General features: G+C 50.3%; 1 protein-coding gene across 1 annotated transcript in view; it reads right to left on the bottom strand.

Moving 5' to 3' along the window:
- The window catches only part of HSPA12A (heat shock protein family A (Hsp70) member 12A), a 57,346-nt gene that overhangs the window by 28,948 nt on the left and 9,650 nt on the right, over window positions 1-18,748 (bottom strand). Inside the window, exons 2-5 of the mRNA XM_040435613.1 lie at window positions 5,500-5,588; window positions 2,493-2,620; window positions 1,718-1,904; window positions 1,495-1,599 (exon numbers count right to left, since the gene is read on the bottom strand). Of these exons, the coding sequence (XP_040291547.1) occupies window positions 1,495-1,599; window positions 1,718-1,904; window positions 2,493-2,620; window positions 5,500-5,588 (509 nt within the window). The remainder of the gene's footprint in view (window positions 1-1,494; window positions 1,600-1,717; window positions 1,905-2,492; window positions 2,621-5,499; window positions 5,589-18,748) is intronic.

Here is an 18,748-nt window from a genome sequence, read left to right as displayed (position 1 = left end):
ACATTTTATCAAAGTGTCAGATCTTCAGTGTCCCAGGAAAATATAGAAGTAAATATTTATAAAAATGTGAGGGGTGGACTGACGTGTGTGAGATACTGTACATTATATGACACGTCCTCCCCCTCCGGTATATACAGCATATGGTACGTCCCCCCCCTCCGGTGTATACGGCATATGGTACGTCCTCCCCTCTGGTATATACATCATATGGTACGTCCTCCCCTCCGGTATATACATCATATGGTACGTCCTCCCCCTCCGGTATATATGGCATATGGTACGTCCCCCCCTCTGGTGTATACGGCATATGGTACGTCCTCCCCTCCGGTATATACGGCATATGGTACGTCCCCCCCTCCGGTATATACGGCATATGGTACGTCCTCTCCTCCGGTATATACATCATATGGTACGTCCTCCCCTCCGGTATATACGGCATATGGTACGTCCCCCCCCTCCGGTGTATACGGCATATGGTACGTCCTCCCCTCTGGTATATACATCATATGGTACGTCCTCCCCTCCGGTATATACATCATATGGTACGTCCTCCCCCTCCGGTATATATGGCATATGGTACGTCCCCCCCTCTGGTGTATACGGCATATGGTACGTCCTCTCCTCCGGTATATACATCATATGGTACGTCCTCCCCTCCGGTATATACGGCATATGGTACGTCCTCCCCTCCGGTGTATACAGCATATGGTACGTCCCCCCCCTCCGGTGTATACGGCATATGGTACGTCCTCCCCTCTGGTATATACATCATATGGTACGTCCTCCCCTCCGGTATATACATCATATGGTACGTCCTCCCCCTCCGGTATATATGGCATATGGTACGTCCCCCCCTCTGGTGTATACGGCATATGGTACGTCCTCTCCTCCGGTATATACATCATATGGTACGTCCTCCCCTCCGGTATATACGGCATATGGTACGTCCTCCCCTCCGGTGTATACAGCATATCGTCCTCCCCTCCGGTGTATACAGCATATCGTCCTCCCCTCCGGTGTATACAGCATATCGTCCTCCCCTCCGGTGTATACAGCATATCGTCCTCCCCTCCGGTGTATACAGCATATCGTCCTCCCCTCCGGTGTATACAGCATATCGTCCTCCCCTCCGGTGTATACAGCATATGGTACGTCCTCCCCTCCGGTGTATACAGCATATCGTCCTCCCCTCCGGTGTATACAGCATATGGTACGTCCTCCCCTCCGGTGTATACAGCATATCGTCCTCCCCTCCGGTGTATACAGCATATCGTCCTCCCCTCCGGTGTATACAGCATATGGTACGTCCTCCCCTCCGGTGTATACAGCATATCGTCCTCCCCTCCGGTGTATACAGCATATCGTCCTCCCCTCCGGTGTATACAGCATATCGTCCTCCCCTCCGGTGTATACAGCATATCGTCCTCCCCTCCGGTGTATACAGCATATCGTATGTCCCCCCCCTGCTGTATATATCATATGTCTCCTCCTCACCTTTAGCGCCTGCTCCTTGAAGTACTGCAGAGCGTAGGCAAAAACCTCCAGCGCCTTCACCTTCTTCCCGTTAGCCGCCATCAGATCCGTCTCCAGCGTCAGGTCCTGGTGAAACACGGAAATGATCTGTGTGTGACATGTGTTACAGGGGACGGCGGGCGCTCCTGCAGAGTATTGCACCGTTGCACCCATCCTCCGCACTCATACAATGATGACTACTCACCGGGCTGCTGTGCAGCTTCATCTTGAACTTCTCGAAGTACAGCCATTGTTTGGACTCGTTCGGCTCCAGGTCGTGATAAAAGTCCCGGGCGGCGAATCCGAAGCTGTGGAACTTCTTGTCGGGCATGAGGAGCATGGTGGTGGGGGTCTTCTGGGTGGACACTCCGGGGTCCCCCCCTTCCCATCTCCTGCACAATGACAAACCCCGGACACAGGCTCAGCCCGCGGCTAACTCTTCGCTGCCTTACCAAAATCTCTGCTTGCTGTCAATGAACAGGAACATTCTTTTTCTCATCTAGAAGACCTCATACGTCCTACAGCTGAGGGTTTGTTACAGTTGTATCCAGCTTGGAACATTCTGTGAGGTAAACGGCCTGGACTGATACATTGCAACAAACTCTCAGGACAGGAGGGAGGGTTGTGCTGCGGTTCTGGACTGGATGCAACTGTAACACACCCTCAGCTGCGAGGAGTCGGAATGAATATTATGGTTGCCATTCACAGACAGTAAGCAGAGATCTTGAAACTGCTAATGAAATGAAGCTCAAGTGCATTAGAGAGACGCCCCGCGGTACGAGCACCGGAGATGCTGGCTCTGCGGAGCGGGTGACCCCTGCAGACCATCGCTCCCATAAACACTGCGCAATTCCTTCCAGTAAAAGACATGCACCCTGCGCGACCCATCACCGCAGGCCCCTCCCGTCCGCCATGTGGCGGCAGTGCCCACCGCAGAGGGTATAAATTATCTGCCCCTCCCCCCGCGCTGCAGATATTACCTCATGATGTGGATGCATTCCGGCTCTTTGGAGAAGGCGAAGGCGTAACCGCTGGACGTGGTGCCAAAATCAATGGCCACGACCACCGAGAAGTTCTGCTCCTCCGCCGAGCCGCCCCCCGAGTCCTTCTGGAAGAGGAGGGACAAGAGTTAACCCCTGTGTGACCGCCGCGGGAAAGCAATATGGCCACCACCCAAGAACTTTCCCAATTATCATGCTCCACTCACCCTCAAAGCTGCATCAGCAATCCTCCAGGTCGTCACTGAGCTGTCAGACACAACCACTGCACCCGCAACTAACCAGCAGAATGTGACTGGAGTATGAGGCAATTAAACACCAAGACGGCGGCTACAGCTTTAGGTGTGACTGGAGTATAAGGCAATAAAACATCAGGACGGCGGCTACAGCTTTAGGTGTGACTGGAGTATGAGGCAATAAAACATCAGGACAGCGGCTACAGCTTTAGGTGTGACTGGAGTATAAGGCAATAAAACAGGACAGCAGCTACAGCTTTAGGTGTGACTGGAGTATAAGGCAATAAAACATCAGGACAGCAGCTACAGATTTAGGTGTGACTGGAGTATAAGGCAATAAAACATCAGGAGAGCGGCTACAGATTTAGATGTGACTGGAGTATGAAGCTATAACATATCAGGACAGTGTCTACAGCTTTGGCAGTGACTGGAGTATGAAGCTATAACATATCAGGACAGTGACTACAGCTTTGGCAGTGACTGGAGCATCAGCACCATAGGTCACTTTGGCGACACATATGATGTGTATCTGGTTAAAGGGCCGATGTCCTCTCCTGTAAGTTATGGTTCAGATACGCGGTGATATGCGCCATATTGAGGAGGGTGTGATACAATGTATCAGTGTAGCCAATCCTCTGTGCAGTCCTGTTCTGGACTCCAGACTGAAACACTGTAACAACACCGCCCTCACGCCCAGCCCCTCGGCACCTACCGCAGTCACAGGAGGCCCCAGAGGTCAGACCCCATCAATGATGGCTTGTACTGCGGAGGGCCCCTTTAAATCTGCCAAAATAAGAAGCAGCCTGTTCAGTGCGATGACTGGAGCCGAGGTACAGCGAGGATTCTGGGTCATGTGACCTGTGGGGACCCTCATGACGCCCGGAGTCCCCCCCACCCCAAACCACAGTGACCCCCACCCTCACAGGAGAAAGCTGCATATATACTCCAATCACATCCAGAGCTGCAGTCACTATTCTGCTGTGACCTCATGTCTTATACTCCAATCACACCCAGAGCTGCAGTCACTTTTACATCATTACTCAAGTCGCCTCCTGCTCTTTGCCCCTTGATACAAATTGTAGTTCATCTCGTATCCATTATAATAAGGCCGTCAGTTGAGTCATGTGACCACCATCTGGGCTCCCATAATGCATCTTTGGTCACCGCACAAGTGTGAAGGCAGCTTTAGAAGTGACTGGAGTATAATGTAACAAATTATCACAATTCTCTGAGCTGTAAAACATTTCCATTAAACTGTTCACACAATGCAGGTGAGGAAACGCCCCGACCTTCGGCCATCAGAGCGCCTCCTGCAGGTGAGGAAACGCCCCGACCTCCGGACATCAGAGGGCCTCCTGCAGGTGAGGAAACGCCCCGACCTTCGGCCATCAGAGGGCCTCCTGCAGGTGAGGAAACGCCCCGACCTCCGGACATCAGAGCGCCTCCTGCAGGTGAGGGGACGCCCTGACCACCGGACATCTGAGCGCCTCCTGCAGGTGAGGAAACGCCCCGACCTCCGGACATCAGAGGGCCTCCTGCAGGTGAGGAAACGCCCCGACCTCCGGACATCAGAGGGCCTCCTGCAGGTGAGGAAACGCCCCGACCTCCGGACATCAGAGGGCCTCCTGCAGGTGAGGAAACGCCCCAACCTCCGAACATCAGAGGGCATCCTGCAGGTGAGGAAACGCCCCGACCTCCGGACATCAGAGGGCCTCCTGCAGGTGAGGGGACGCCCTGACCGCCGGACATCCAAGCGCCTCTTACAGGTGAGGGGACGCCCTGACCTCCGGACATCCGAGCGCCTCCTGCAGGTAAGGGGATGCCCTGACCATCAGCCAACAGAGCACCTCCTGCAGGTGAGGGGACGCCCTGACCTCCGGACATCAGAGGGCCTCCTGCAGGTGAGGGAACGCCCTGACCTCCGGACATCAGAGAGCCTCCTGCAGGTGAGGGGACACCCTGACCTCCGGACATCAGAGAGCCTCCTGCAGGTGAGGGGACACCCTGACCTCCAGCCAACAGAGCGCCTCCTGCAGGTGAGGGGACACCCTGACCTCCGGCCATCTGAGCGCCTCCTGCAGGTGAGGGGACACCCTGACCTCCGGCCATCTGAGCGCCTCCTGCAGGTGAGGTGACGCCCTGACCGCCGGCCATCTTAGCGCCTCCTGCAGGTGAGGGGACACCCTGACATCTGGCCATTCCAGTGCCTCCTGCAGGTGAGGGGACACCCTGACCGCCAGACATCAGAGCGCCTCCGGCAGGTGAGGGGACACCCTGACCTCCGGCCATTCCAGTGCCTCCTGCAGGTGAGGGGACACCCTGACCTCCGGCCATCTGAGCGCCTCCTGCAGGTGAGAGGACACCCTGACCTCCGGCCATCTGAGCGCCTCCGGCAGGTGAGGGGACACCCTGACCTCCGGCCATCTTAGCGCCTCCTGCAGGTGAGGGGACACCCTGACCTCCGGCCATCTGAGCTCCTCCTGCAGGTGAGGGGACACCCTGACCTCCGGCCATCAGAGGGCCTCCGGCAGGTGAGGGGACGCCCTGACCGCCGGCCATCTGAGCGCCTCCGGCAGGTGAGGGGGCGCCCTGACCGCCGGCCATCTGAGCGCCTCCTGCAGGTGAGGAGACGTCCTGACCACTGGCCATTCCAGTGCCTCCTGCAGTTGGGGGGATGCCCTGATGGCAGTTATACTCCTCCCTCCAGACATCCCACCACAATATCTGATAGCAGCTGAAGAATCGCCACTTACCGCGAGAACATGTGAGGGTGACAGCGGAGTTATCCCTGGATCCCCCAAACTCCGGGCTGGTGATGAGTAGGCGGATGTGGAGACCCTCTCTGCAAGACAGAAGAAAAAGCGTCAGCTCCTGTGTCAAATCAAATTCTGGCTCCAACCACCTGTCAATCATATCAAGATAGGATAATGAGCGCCAATAATGGAGGTATTCACCAGAGATGCTTAACAGGCATGGTGGTGCCACCGCCAGGACCTAATCTGTGACCCATACCCATAGGAGACCAACAGGTGAGGGATCACAGTCATCCTCTACCGGGCCTAAAATGGCTGATAACAGGGGGTAATAGACTGTATTCTCCTGTCCTGCAGTCATCCTCTCCCCTGAAATGTCTGATAACAGGGGGCAATAGACTGTATTCTCCTGTCCTACAGTCATCCTCTCCCCTGAAATGGCTGATAACAGGGAGCAATAGACTGTATTCTCCTGTCCTACAGTCATCCTCTCCTCTGAAATGGCTGATAACAGGGGGCAATAGATTGTATTCTCCTGTCCTACAGTCATCCTCTCCCCTGAAATGGCTGATAACAGGGGGCAATAGACTGTATTCTCCTGTCCTACAGTCATCCTCTTCCCTGAAATGGCTGATAACAGGGGGCAATAGACTGTATTCTCCTGTCCTACAGTCATCCTCTCCTCTGAAATGGCTGATAACAGGGGGCAATAGACTGTATTCTCCTGTCCTACAGTCATCCTCTCCCCTGAAATGGCTGATAACAGGGGGCAATAGACTGTATTCTCCTGTCCTACAGTCATCCTCTCCCCTGAAATGGCTGATAACAGGGAGCAATAGACTGTATTCTCCTGTCCTACAGTCATCCTCTCCCCTGACATGGCTGATAACAGGGGGCAATAGACTGTATTCTCCTGTCCTACAGTCATCCTCTCCTCTGAAATGGCTGATAACAGGGGGCAATAGACTGTATTCTCCTGTCCTACAGTCATCCTCTCCCCTGAAATGGCTGATAACAGGGAGCAATAGACTGTATTCTCCTGTCCTACAGTCATCCTCTCCCCTGAAATGGCTGATAACAGGGAGCAATAGACTGTATTCTCCTGTCCTACAGTCATCCTCTCCCCTGAAATGGCTGATAACAGGGGGCAATAGACTGTATTCTCCTGTCCTACAGTCATCCTCTCCCCTGAAATGGCTGATAACAGGGGGCAATAGACTGTATTCTCCTGTCCTACAGTCATCCTCTCCTCTGAAATGGCTGATAACAGGGGGCAATAGACTGTATTCTCCTGTCCTACAGTCATCCTCTCCCCTGAAATGGCTGATAACAGGGAGCAATAGACTGTATTCTCCTGTCCTACAGTCATCCTCTCCCCTGAAATGGCTGATAACAGGGAGCAATAGACTGTATTCTCCTGTCCTACAGTCATCCTCTCCCCTGAAATGGCTGATAACAGGGAGCAATAGATTGTATTCTCCTGTCCTACAGTCATCCTCTCCCCTGAAATGGCTGATAACAGGGGGCAATAGACTGTATTCTCCTGTCCTACAGTCATCCTCTCCCCTGAAATGGCTGATAACAGGGAGCAATAGACTGTAATCTCCTGTCCTACAGTCATCCTCTCCCCTGAAATGGCTGATAACAGGGGGCAATAGACTGTATTCTCCTGTCCTACAGTCATCCTCTCCCCTGAAATGGCTGATAACAGGGGGCAATAGACTGTATTCTCCTGTCCTACAGTCATCCTCTCCCCTGAAATGGCTGATAACAGGAAGCAATAGACTGTATTCTCCTGTCCTACAGTCATCCTCTCCCCTGAAATGGCTGATAACAGGGAGCAATAGACTGTATTCTCCTGTCCTACAGTCATCCTCTCCCCTGAAATGGCTGATAACAGGGGGCAATAGATTGTATTCACCTGTCCTACAGTCATCCTCTCCCCTGAAATGGCTGATAACAGGGAGCAATAGACTGTATTCTCCTGTCCTACAGTCATCCTCTCCCCTGAAATGGCTGATAACAGAGGGCAATAGACTGTATTCGCCTGTCCTACAGTCATCCTCTCCCCTGACATGGCTGATAACAGGGGGCAATAGACTGTATTCTCCTGTCCTTCAGTCATCCTCTCCCCTGAAATGGCTGATAACAGGGAGCAATAGACTGTATTCTCCTGTCCTACAGTCATCCTCTCCCCTGAAATGGCTGATAACAGGGGGCAATAGACTGTATTCTCCTGTCCTACAGTCATCCTCTCCCCTGAAATGGCTGATAACAGGGAGCAATAGACTGTATTCTCCTGTCCTACAGTCATCCTCTCCCCTGAAATGGCTGATAACAGGGGGCAATAGACTGTATTCTCCTGTCCTACAGTCATCCTCTGCCCTGAAATGGCTGATAACAGGGAGCAATAGACTGTATTCTCCTGTCCTACAGTCATCCTCTCTCCTGAAATGGCTGATAACAGGGGGCAATAGACTGTATTCTCCTGTCCTACAGTCATCCTCTCCCCTGAAATGGCTGATAACAGGGGGTAATAGACTGTATTCTCCTGTCCTACAGTCATCCTCTCCTCTGAAATGGCTGATAACAGGGGTCAATAGACTGTATTCTCCTGTCCTACAGTCATCCTCTCCCCTGAAATGGCTGATAACAGGAAGCAATAGACTGTATTCTCCTGTCCTACAGTCATCCTCTCCCCTGAAATGGCTGATAACAGGGGGTAATAGACTGTATTCTCTGTATTCTCCTGTCCTACAGTCATCCTCCCCCCTGAAATGGCTGATAACAGGGAGCAATAGACTGTATTCTCCTGTCCTACAGTCATCCTCTCCCCTGAAATGGCTGATAACAGGGGGCAATAGATTGTATTCTCCTGTCCTACAGTCATCCTCTCCCCTGAAATGGCTGATAACAGGAAGCAATAGACTGTATTCTCCTGTCCTACAGTCATCCTCTCCCCTGAAATGGCTGATAACAGGGGGCAATAGATTGTATTCTCCTGTCCTACAGTCATCCTCTCCCCTGAAATGGCTGATAACAGGGAGCAATAGACTGTATTCTCCTGTCCTACAGTCATCCTCTCCCCTGAAATGGCTGATAACAGGGAGCAATAGACTGTATTCTCCTGTCCTACAGTCATCCTCTCCCCTGAAATGGCTGATAACAGAGGGCAATAGACTGTATTCGCCTGTCCTACAGTCATCCTCTCCCCTGACATGGCTGATAACAGGGGGCAATAGACTGTATTCTCCTGTCCTACAGTCATCCTCTCCCCTGAAATGGCTGATAACAGGGGGCAATAGACTGTATTCTCCTGTCCTTCAGTCATCCTCTCCCCTGAAATGGCTGATAACAGGGAGCAATAGACTGTATTCTCCTGTCCTACAGTCATCCTCTCCCCTGAAATGGCTGATAACAGGGGGCAATAGACTGTATTCTCCTGTCCTACAGTCATCCTCTCCCCTGAAATGGCTGATAACAGGGAGCAATAGACTGTATTCTCCTGTCCTACAGTCATCCTCTCCCCTGAAATGGCTGATAACAGGGGGCAATAGACTGTATTCTCCTGTCCTACAGTCATCCTCTGCCCTGAAATGGCTGATAACAGGGAGCAATAGACTGTATTCTCCTGTCCTACAGTCATCCTCTCTCCTGAAATGGCTGATAACAGGGGGCAATAGACTGTATTCTCCTGTCCTACAGTCATCCTCTCCCCTGAAATGGCTGATAACAGGGGGTAATAGACTGTATTCTCCTGTCCTACAGTCATCCTCTCCTCTGAAATGGCTGATAACAGGGGTCAATAGACTGTATTCTCCTGTCCTACAGTCATCCTCTCCCCTGAAATGGCTGATAACAGGAAGCAATAGACTGTATTCTCCTGTCCTACAGTCATCCTCTCCCCTGAAATGGCTGATAACAGGGGGTAATAGACTGTATTCTCTGTATTCTCCTGTCCTACAGTCATCCTCCCCCCTGAAATGGCTGATAACAGGGAGCAATAGACTGTATTCTCCTGTCCTACAGTCATCCTCTCCCCTGAAATGGCTGATAACAGGGGGCAATAGACTGTATTCTCCTGTCCTACAGTCATCCTCTCCCCTGAAATGGCTGATAGTGGGAAATAGACTGTATTCTCCTGTCCTACAGTCATCCTCTCCACTGAAATGTCTGATAACAGGAGGCAATAGACTGTATTCTCCTGTCCTACATTCATCCTCTCCCCTGAAATGGCTGATAACAGGAGGCAATAGATTGTATTCTCCTGTCCTACACTCATCCTCTCCCCTGAAATGGCTGATAACAGTGGGCAATAGACTGTATTCTCCTGTTCTACAGTCATCCTCTCCACTGAAATGGCTGATAACAGGGGGCAATAGATTGTATTCTCCTGTCCTACAGTCACGTCACCCCCCTGAAATGGCTGATAACAGGGAGCAATAGACTGTATTCTCCTGTCCTACAGTCATCCTCTCCCCTGAAATGGCTGATAACAGTGGGCAATAGACTGTATTCTCCTGTTCTACAGTCGTCCTCTCCCCTGAAATGGCTGATAACAGGGAGCAATAGACTGTATTCTCCTGTTCTACAGTCGTCCTCTCCCCTGAAATGGCTGATAACAGGGAGCAATAGACTGTATTCTCCTGTTCTACAGTCGTCCTCTCCCCTGAAATGGCTGATAACAGGGAGCAATAGACTGTATTCTCCTGTTCTACAGTCGTCCTCTCCCCTGAAATGGCTGATAACAGGGGGCAATAGACTGTATTCTCCTGTCCTACAGTCATCCTCTCCCCTGAAATGGCTGATAACAGGGGGCAATAGACTGTATTCTCCTGTCCTACGGTCATCCTCTCCCCTGAAATGGCTGATAACAGGGGGCAATAGACTGTATTCTCCTGTCCTACAGTCATCCTCTCCCCTGAAATGGCTGATAACAGGGGGCAATAGACTGTATTCTCCTGTCCTACAGTCATCCTCTCCCCTGAAATTGCTGATAACAGGGGGCAATAGACTGTATTCTCCTGTCCTACAGTCATCCTCTCCCCTGAAATGGCTGATAACAGGGAGCAATAGACTGTATTCTCCTGTCCTACAGTCATACTCTCCCCTGAAATGGCTGATAACAGGAGGCAATAGACTGTATTCTCCTGTCCTACAGTAATCCTCTCCCCTGAAATGGCTGATAACAGGGGCAATAGACTGTATTCTCCTGTCCTACAGTCATCCTCCCCCTGAAATGACTGATAACAGGAGCAATAGACTGTATTCTCCTGTCCTACAGTCATCCTCCCCTGAAATGGCTGATAACAGGGGGCAATAGACTGTATTCTCCTGTCCTACAGTCATCCTCTCTCCTGAAATGGCTGATAACAGGGGGCAATAGACTGTATTCTCCTGTCCTACAGTCATCCTCTCCCCTGAAATGGCTGATAACAGGGGGCAATAGACTGTATTCTCATGTCCTACAGTCATCCTCTCTCCTGAAATGGCTGATAACAGGGAGCAATAGACTGTATTCTCCTGTCCTACAGTCATCCTCTCCCCTGAAATGGCTGATAACAGGGGGCAATAGACTATTCTCCTGTCCTACAGTCATCCTCTCCCCTGAAATGGCTGATAACAGGGGGCAATAGACTGTATTCTCCTGTCCTACAGTCATCCTCTCCCCTGAAATGGCTGATAACAGGGGGTAATAGACTGTATTCTCTGTATTCTCCTGTCCTACAGTCATCCTCCCCCCTGAAATGGCTGATAACAGGGAGCAATAGACTGTATTCTCCTGTCCTACAGTCATCCTCTCCCCTGAAATGGCTGATAACAGGGGTCAATAGACTGTATTCTCCTGTCCTACAGTCATCCTCTCCATGAAATGTCTGATAACAGGGAGTAATAGACTGTATTCTCCTGTCCTACAGTCATCCTCTCCCCTGAAATGGCTGATAACAGGAGGCAATAGATTGTATTCTCCTGTCCTACACTCATCCTCTCCCCTGAAATGGCTGATAACAGTGGGCAATAGACGGTATTCTCCTGTCCTACACTCATCCTCTCCCCTGAAATGGCTGATAATAGTGGGCAATAGACTGTATTCTCCTGTTCTACAGTCGTCCTCTCCCCTGAAATGGCTGATAACAGGGGGCAATAGACTGTATTCTCCTGTCCTACAGTCATCCTCTCCCCTGAAATGGCTGATTACAGGGGGCAATAGATTGTATTCTCCAGTCCTACAGTCATCCTCTCCCCTGAAATGGCTGATAACAGGGGGCAATAGATTGCATTCTCCTGTCCTACAGTCATCCACTCCCCTGAAATGGCTGATAACAGGGGGCAATAGACTGTATTCTCCTGTCCTACAGTCATCCTCTGTCCTGAAATGGCTGATAACAGGGGGCAATAGATTGTATTCTCCTGTCCTACAGTCACGTCACCCCCCTGAAATGGCTGATAACAGGGAGCAATAGACTGTATTCTCCTGTCCTACAGTCATCCTCTCCCCTGAAATGGCTGATTACAGGGGGCAATAGATTGTATTCTCCAGTCCTACAGTCATCCTCTCCCCTGAAATGGCTGATAACAGGGGGCAATAGATTGCATTCTCCTGTCCTACAGTCATCCTCTCCCCTGAAATGGCTGATAACAGTGGGCAATAGACTGTATTCTCCTGTTCTACAGTCGTCCTCTCCCCTGAAATGGCTGATAACAGGGAGCAATAGACTGTATTCTCCTGTTCTACAGTCGTCCTCTCCCCTGAAATGGCTGATAACAGGGGGCAATAGACTGTATTCTCCTGTCCTACAGTCATCCTCTCCCCTGAAATGGCTGATAACAGGGGGCAATAGACTGTATTCTCCTGTCCTACGGTCATCCTCTCCCCTGAAATGGCTGATAACAGGGGGCAATAGACTGTATTCTCCTGTCCTACAGTCATCCTCTCCCCTGAAATGGCTGATAACAGGGGGCAATAGACTGTATTCTCCTGTCCTACAGTCATCCTCTCCCCTGAAATGGCTGATAACAGGGAGCAATAGACTGTATTCTCCTGTCCTACAGTCATACTCTCCCCTGAAATGGCTGATAACAGGAGGCAATAGACTGTATTCTCCTGTCCTACAGTAATCCTCTCCCCTGAAATGGCTGATAACAGGGGCAATAGACTGTATTCTCCTGTCCTACAGTCATCCTCCCCCTGAAATGACTGATAACAGGGGGCAATAGACTGTATTCTCCTGTCCTACAGTCATCCTCTCTCCTGAAATGGCTGATAACAGGGGGCAATAGATTGTATTCACCTGTCCTACAGTCATCCTCTCCCCTGAAATGGCTGATAACAGGGAGCAATAGACTGTATTCTCCTGTCCTACAGTCATCCTCTCCCCTGAAATGGCTGATAACAGGGGGCAATAGACTGTATTCTCCTGTCCTACAGTCATCCTCTCCCCTGAAATGGCTGATAACAGGGGGCAATAGACTGTATTCTCCTGTCCTACAGTCATCCTCTCCCCTGAAATGGCTGATAACAGGGGGCAATAGACTGTATTCTCCTGTCCTACAGTCATCCTCTCCCCTGAAATGGCTGATAACAGGGAGCAATAGACTGTATTCTCCTGTCCTACAGTCATCCTCTCCCCTGAAATGGCTGATAACAGGGGGCAATAGACTGTATTCTCCTGTCCTACAGTCATCCTCTGCCCTGAAATGGCTGATAACAGGGAGCAATAGATTGTATTGTCCTGTCCTACAGTCATCCTCTCTCCTGAAATGGCTGATAACAGGGAGCAATAGACTGTATTCTCCTGTCCTACAGTCATCCTCTCCCCTGAAATGGCTGATAACAGGGGGCAATAGACTGTATTCTCCTGTCCTACAGTCATCCTCTCCCCTGAAATGGCTGATAACAGGGAGCAATAGACTGTATTCTCCTGTCCTACAGTCATCCTCTCCCCTGAAATGGCTGATAACAGGGGGCAATAGACTGTATTCTCCTGTCCTACAGTCATCCTCTGCCCTGAAATGGCTGATAACAGGGAGCAATAGATTGTATTGTCCTGTCCTACAGTCATCCTCTCCCCTGAAATGGCTGATAACAGGAAGCAATAGACTGTATTCTCCTGTCCTACAGTCATCCTCTCCCCTGAAATGGCTGATAACAGGGGGTAATAGACTGTATTCTCCTGTCCTACAGTCATCCTCCCCCCTGAAATGGCTGATAACAGGGAGCAATAGACTGTATTCTCCTGTCCTACATTCATCCTCACCCCTGAAATGGCTGATAACAGGGGGCAATAGAATGTATTCTCCTGTCCTACAGTCATCCTCTCCCCTGAAATGGCTGATAACAGTGGGAAATAGACTGTATTCTCCTGTCCTACAGTCATCCTCTCCCCTGAAATGGCTGATAACAGTGGGCAATAGACTGTATTCTCCTGTTCTACAGTCATCCTCTCCACTGAAATGGCTGATAACAGGAGGCAATAGACTGTATTCTCCTGTCCTACACTCATCCTCTCCCCTGAAATGGCTGATAACAGTGGGCAATAGACTGTATTCTCCTGTTCTACAGTCGTCCTCTCCCCTGAAATGGCTGATAACAGGGGGCAATAGACTGTATTCTCCTGTCCTACAGTCGTCCTCTCCCCTGAAATGGCTGATAACAGGGGGCAATAGACTGTATTCTCCTGTTCTACAGTCGTCCTCTCCCCTGAAATGGCTGATAACAGGGAGCAATAGATTGTATTCTCCTGTCCTACAGTCACGTCACCCCCCTGAAATGGCTGATAACAGGGAGCAATAGACTGTATTCTCCTGTTCTACAGTCGTCCTCTCCCCTGAAATGGCTGATAACAGGGGGCAATAGACTGTATTCTCCTGTTCTACAGTCGTCCTCTCCCCTGAAATGGCTGATAACAGGGAGCAATAGACTGTATTCTCCTGTTCTACAGTCGTCCTCTCCCCTGAAATGGCTGATAACAGGGGGCAATAGACTGTATTCTCCTGTCCTACAGTCATCCTCTCCCCTGAAATGGCTGATAACAGGGGGCAATAGACTGTATTCTCCTGTCCTACAGTCATCCTCTCCCCTGAAATGGCTGATAACAGGGAGCAATAGACTGTATTCTCCTGTCCTACAGTCATCCTCTCCCCTGAAATGGCTGATAACAGGGGGCAATAGACTGTATTCTCCTGTCCTACAGTCATCCTCTGCCCTGAAATGGCTGATAACAGGGAGCAATAGATTGTATTGTCCTGTCCTACAGTCATCCTCTCTCCTGAAATGGCTGATAACAGGGAGCAATAGACTGTATTCTCCTGTCCTACAGTCATCCTCTCCCCTGAAATGGCTGATAACAGGGGGCAATAGACTGTATTCTCCTGTCCTACAGTCATCCTCTCCCCTGAAATGGCTGATAACAGGGAGCAATAGACTGTATTCTCCTGTCCTACAGTCATCCTCTCCCCTGAAATGGCTGATAACAGGGGGCAATAGACTGTATTCTCCTGTCCTACAGTCATCCTCTGCCCTGAAATGGCTGATAACAGGGAGCAATAGATTGTATTGTCCTGTCCTACAGTCATCCTCTCCCCTGAAATGGCTGATAACAGGAAGCAATAGACTGTATTCTCCTGTCCTACAGTCATCCTCTCCCCTGAAATGGCTGATAACAGGGGGTAATAGACTGTATTCTCTGTATTCTCCTGTCCTACAGTCATCCTCCCCCCTGAAATGGCTGATAACAGGGAGCAATAGACTGTATTCTCCTGTCCTACATTCATCCTCACCCCTGAAATGGCTGATAACAGGGGGCAATAGAATGTATTCTCCTGTCCTACAGTCATCCTCTCCCCTGAAATGGCTGATAACAGTGGGAAATAGACTGTATTCTCCTGTCCTACAGTCATCCTCTCCCCTGAAATGGCTGATAACAGTGGGCAATAGACTGTATTCTCCTGTTCTACAGTCATCCTCTCCACTGAAATGGCTGATAACAGGGGGCAATAGACTGTATTCTCCTGTCCTACAGTCATCCTCTCCCCTGAAATGGCTGATAACAGTGGGCAATAGACTGTATTCTCCTGTTCTACAGTCATCCTCTCCACTGAAATGGCTGATAACAGGGGGCAATAGACTGTATTCTCCTGTCCTACAGTCGTCCTCTCCCCTGAAATGGCTGATAACAGGGGGCAATAGACTGTATTCTCCTGTTCTACAGTCGTCCTCTCCCCTGAAATGGCTGATAACAGGGAGCAATAGATTGTATTCTCCTGTCCTACAGTCACGTCACCCCCCTGAAATGGCTGATAACAGGGAGCAATAGACTGTATTCTCCTGTTCTACAGTCGTCCTCTCCCCTGAAATGGCTGATAACAGGGGGCAATAGACTGTATTCTCCTGTTCTACAGTCGTCCTCTCCCCTGAAATGGCTGATAACAGGGAGCAATAGACTGTATTCTCCTGTTCTACAGTCGTCCTCTCCCCTGAAATGGCTGATAACAGGGGGCAATAGACTGTATTCTCCTGTCCTACAGTCATCCTCTCCCCTGAAATGGCTGATAACAGGGGGCAATAGACTGTATTCTCCTGTCCTACGGTCATCCTCTCCCCTGAAATGGCTGATAACAGGGGGCAATAGACTGTATTCTCCTGTCCTACGGTCATCCTCTCCCCTGAAATGGCTGATAATAGGGGGCAATAGACTGTATTCTCCTGTCCTACAGTCATCCTCTCCCCTGAAATGGCTGATAACAGGGAGCAATAGACTGTATTCTCCTGTCCTACAGTCATCCTCTCCCCTGAAATGGCTGATAACAGGGAGCAATAGACTGTATTCTCCTGTCCTACAGTCATACTCTCCCCTGAAATGGCTGATAACAGGAGGCAATAGACTGTATTCTCCTGTCCTACAGTCATCCTCTCCCCTGAAATGGCTGATAACAGGGGCAATAGACTGTATTCTCCTGTCCTACAGTCATCCTCCCCCTGAAATGACTGATAACAGGAGCAATAGACTGTATTCTCCTGTCCTACAGTCATCCTCCCCTGAAATGGCTGATAACAGGGGCAATAGCCTGTATTCTCCTGTCCTACAGTCATCCTCTCCCCTGAAATGGCTGATAACAGGGGGGCAATAGACTGTATTCTCCTGTCCTACAGTCATCCTCTCCCCTGAAATGGCTGATAACAGGGGGCAATAGACTGTATTCTCCTGTCCTACAGTCATCCTCTCCCCTGAAATGGCTGATAACAGGGGGCAATAGACTGTATTCTCCTGTCCTACAGTCATCCTCCCCCCTGAAATGGCTGATAACAGGGGGCAATAGACTGTATTCTCCTGTCCTACAGTCATCCTCTCCTCTGAAATGGCTGATAACAGGGGGCAATAGACTGTATTCTCCTGTCCTACAGTCATCCTCCCCCCTGACATGGCTGATAACAGGGGGCAATAGACTGTATTATCCTGTCGTACAGTCATCCTCTCCCCTGAAATGGCTGATAACAGGGAGCAATACACTGTATTCTCCTGTCCTACAGTCATCCTCTCCCCTGAAATGGCTGATAACAGGGGGCAATAGATTGTATTCTCCTGTCCTACAGTCATCCTCTCCCCTGAAATGGCTGATAACAGGAGTCAATGGATTGTATTCTCCTGTCCTACAGTCATCCTCTCCCCTGAAATGGCTGATAACAGGGGGCAATAGACAGTATTCTCCTGTCCTACAGTCATCCTCTTCCCTGAAATGGCTGATAACAGGGAGCAATAGACTGTATTCTCCTGTCCTACAGTCATCCTCTCCCCTGAAATGGCTGATAACAGGGGGCAATAGACTGTATTCTCCTGCCCTACAGTCATCCTCTCCCCTGAAATGGCTGATAACAGGGAGCAATAGACTGTATTCTCCTGTCCTACAGTCATCCTCACCCCTGAAATGGCTGATAACAGGGAGCAATAGACGGTATTCTCCTGTCCTGCAGTCATCCTCTCCCCTGAAATGTCTGATAACAGGGGGCAATAGACTGTATTCTCCTGTCCTACGGTCATCCTCTCCCCTGAAATGGCTGATAACAGGGGGCAATAGACTGTATTCTCCTGTCCTACAGTCATCCTCTCCCCTGAAATGGCTGATAACAGGGGGCAATAGACTGTATTCTCCTGTCCTACGGTCATCCTCTCCCCTGAAATGGCTGATAACAGGGGGCAATAGACTGTATTCTCCTGTCCTACAGTCATCCTCTCCCCTGAAATGGCTGATAACAGGGGGCAATAGACTGTATTCTCCTGTCCTACAGTCATCCTCTCCCCTGAAATGGCTGATAACAGGAGTCAATGGATTGTATTCTCCTGTCCTACAGTCATCCTCTCCCCTGAAATGGCTGATAACAGGGGGCAATAGACTGTATTCTCCTGTCCTACAGTCATCCTCTCCTCTGAAATGGCTGATAACAGGATGCAATAGACTATTCTCCTGTCCTACAGTCATCCTCTACCCTGAAATGTCTGATAACAGGGGGCAATAGACTGTATTCTCCTGTCCTACAGTCATCCTCTCCCCTGAAATGGCTGATAACAGGGGGCAATAGATTGTATTCTCCTGTCCTACAGTCATCCTCTCCCCTGAAATGGCTGATAACAGGGAGCAATAGTCTGTATTCTCCTGTCCTACAGTCATCCTCTCCCCTGAAATGGCTGATAACAGGGAGCAATAGATTGTATTCTCCTGTCCTACAGTCATCCTCTCCCCTGAAATGGCTGATAACAGGGGGCAATAGACTGTATTCTCCTGTCCTACAGTCATCCTCCCCCCTGAAATGGCTGATAACAGGGGGCAATAGACTGTATTCTCCTGTCCTACAGTCATCCTCTCCCCTGAAATGGCTGATAACAGGAGGCAATAGACTGTATTCTCCTGTCCTACAGTCATCCTCTCCCCTTAAATGGCTGATAACAGGGGACAATAGACTGTATTCTCCTGTCCTACAGTCATCCTCCCCCCTGAAATGGCTGATAACAGGGGGCAATAGACTGTATTCTCCTGTCCTACAGTCATCCTCTCCCCTGAAATGGCTGATAACAGGAGGCAATAGACTGTATTCTCCTGTCCTACAGTCATCCTCTCCCCTTAAATGGCTGATAACAGGGGGCAATAGACTGTATTCTCCTGTCCTACAGTCATCCTCTCCTCTGAAATGGCTGATAACAGGGAGCAATAGACTGTAATCTCCTGTCCTACAGTCATCCTCTCCCCTGAAATG

Source organism: Bufo bufo, chromosome 6 (genome assembly GCF_905171765.1).
Source record: "Bufo bufo chromosome 6, aBufBuf1.1, whole genome shotgun sequence".
NCBI lineage: Eukaryota > Metazoa > Chordata > Amphibia > Anura > Bufonidae > Bufo > Bufo bufo.
The sequence above is the reverse complement of the archived record's forward strand: the minus strand, read 5'-3'. Positions and strand labels throughout refer to the sequence as shown.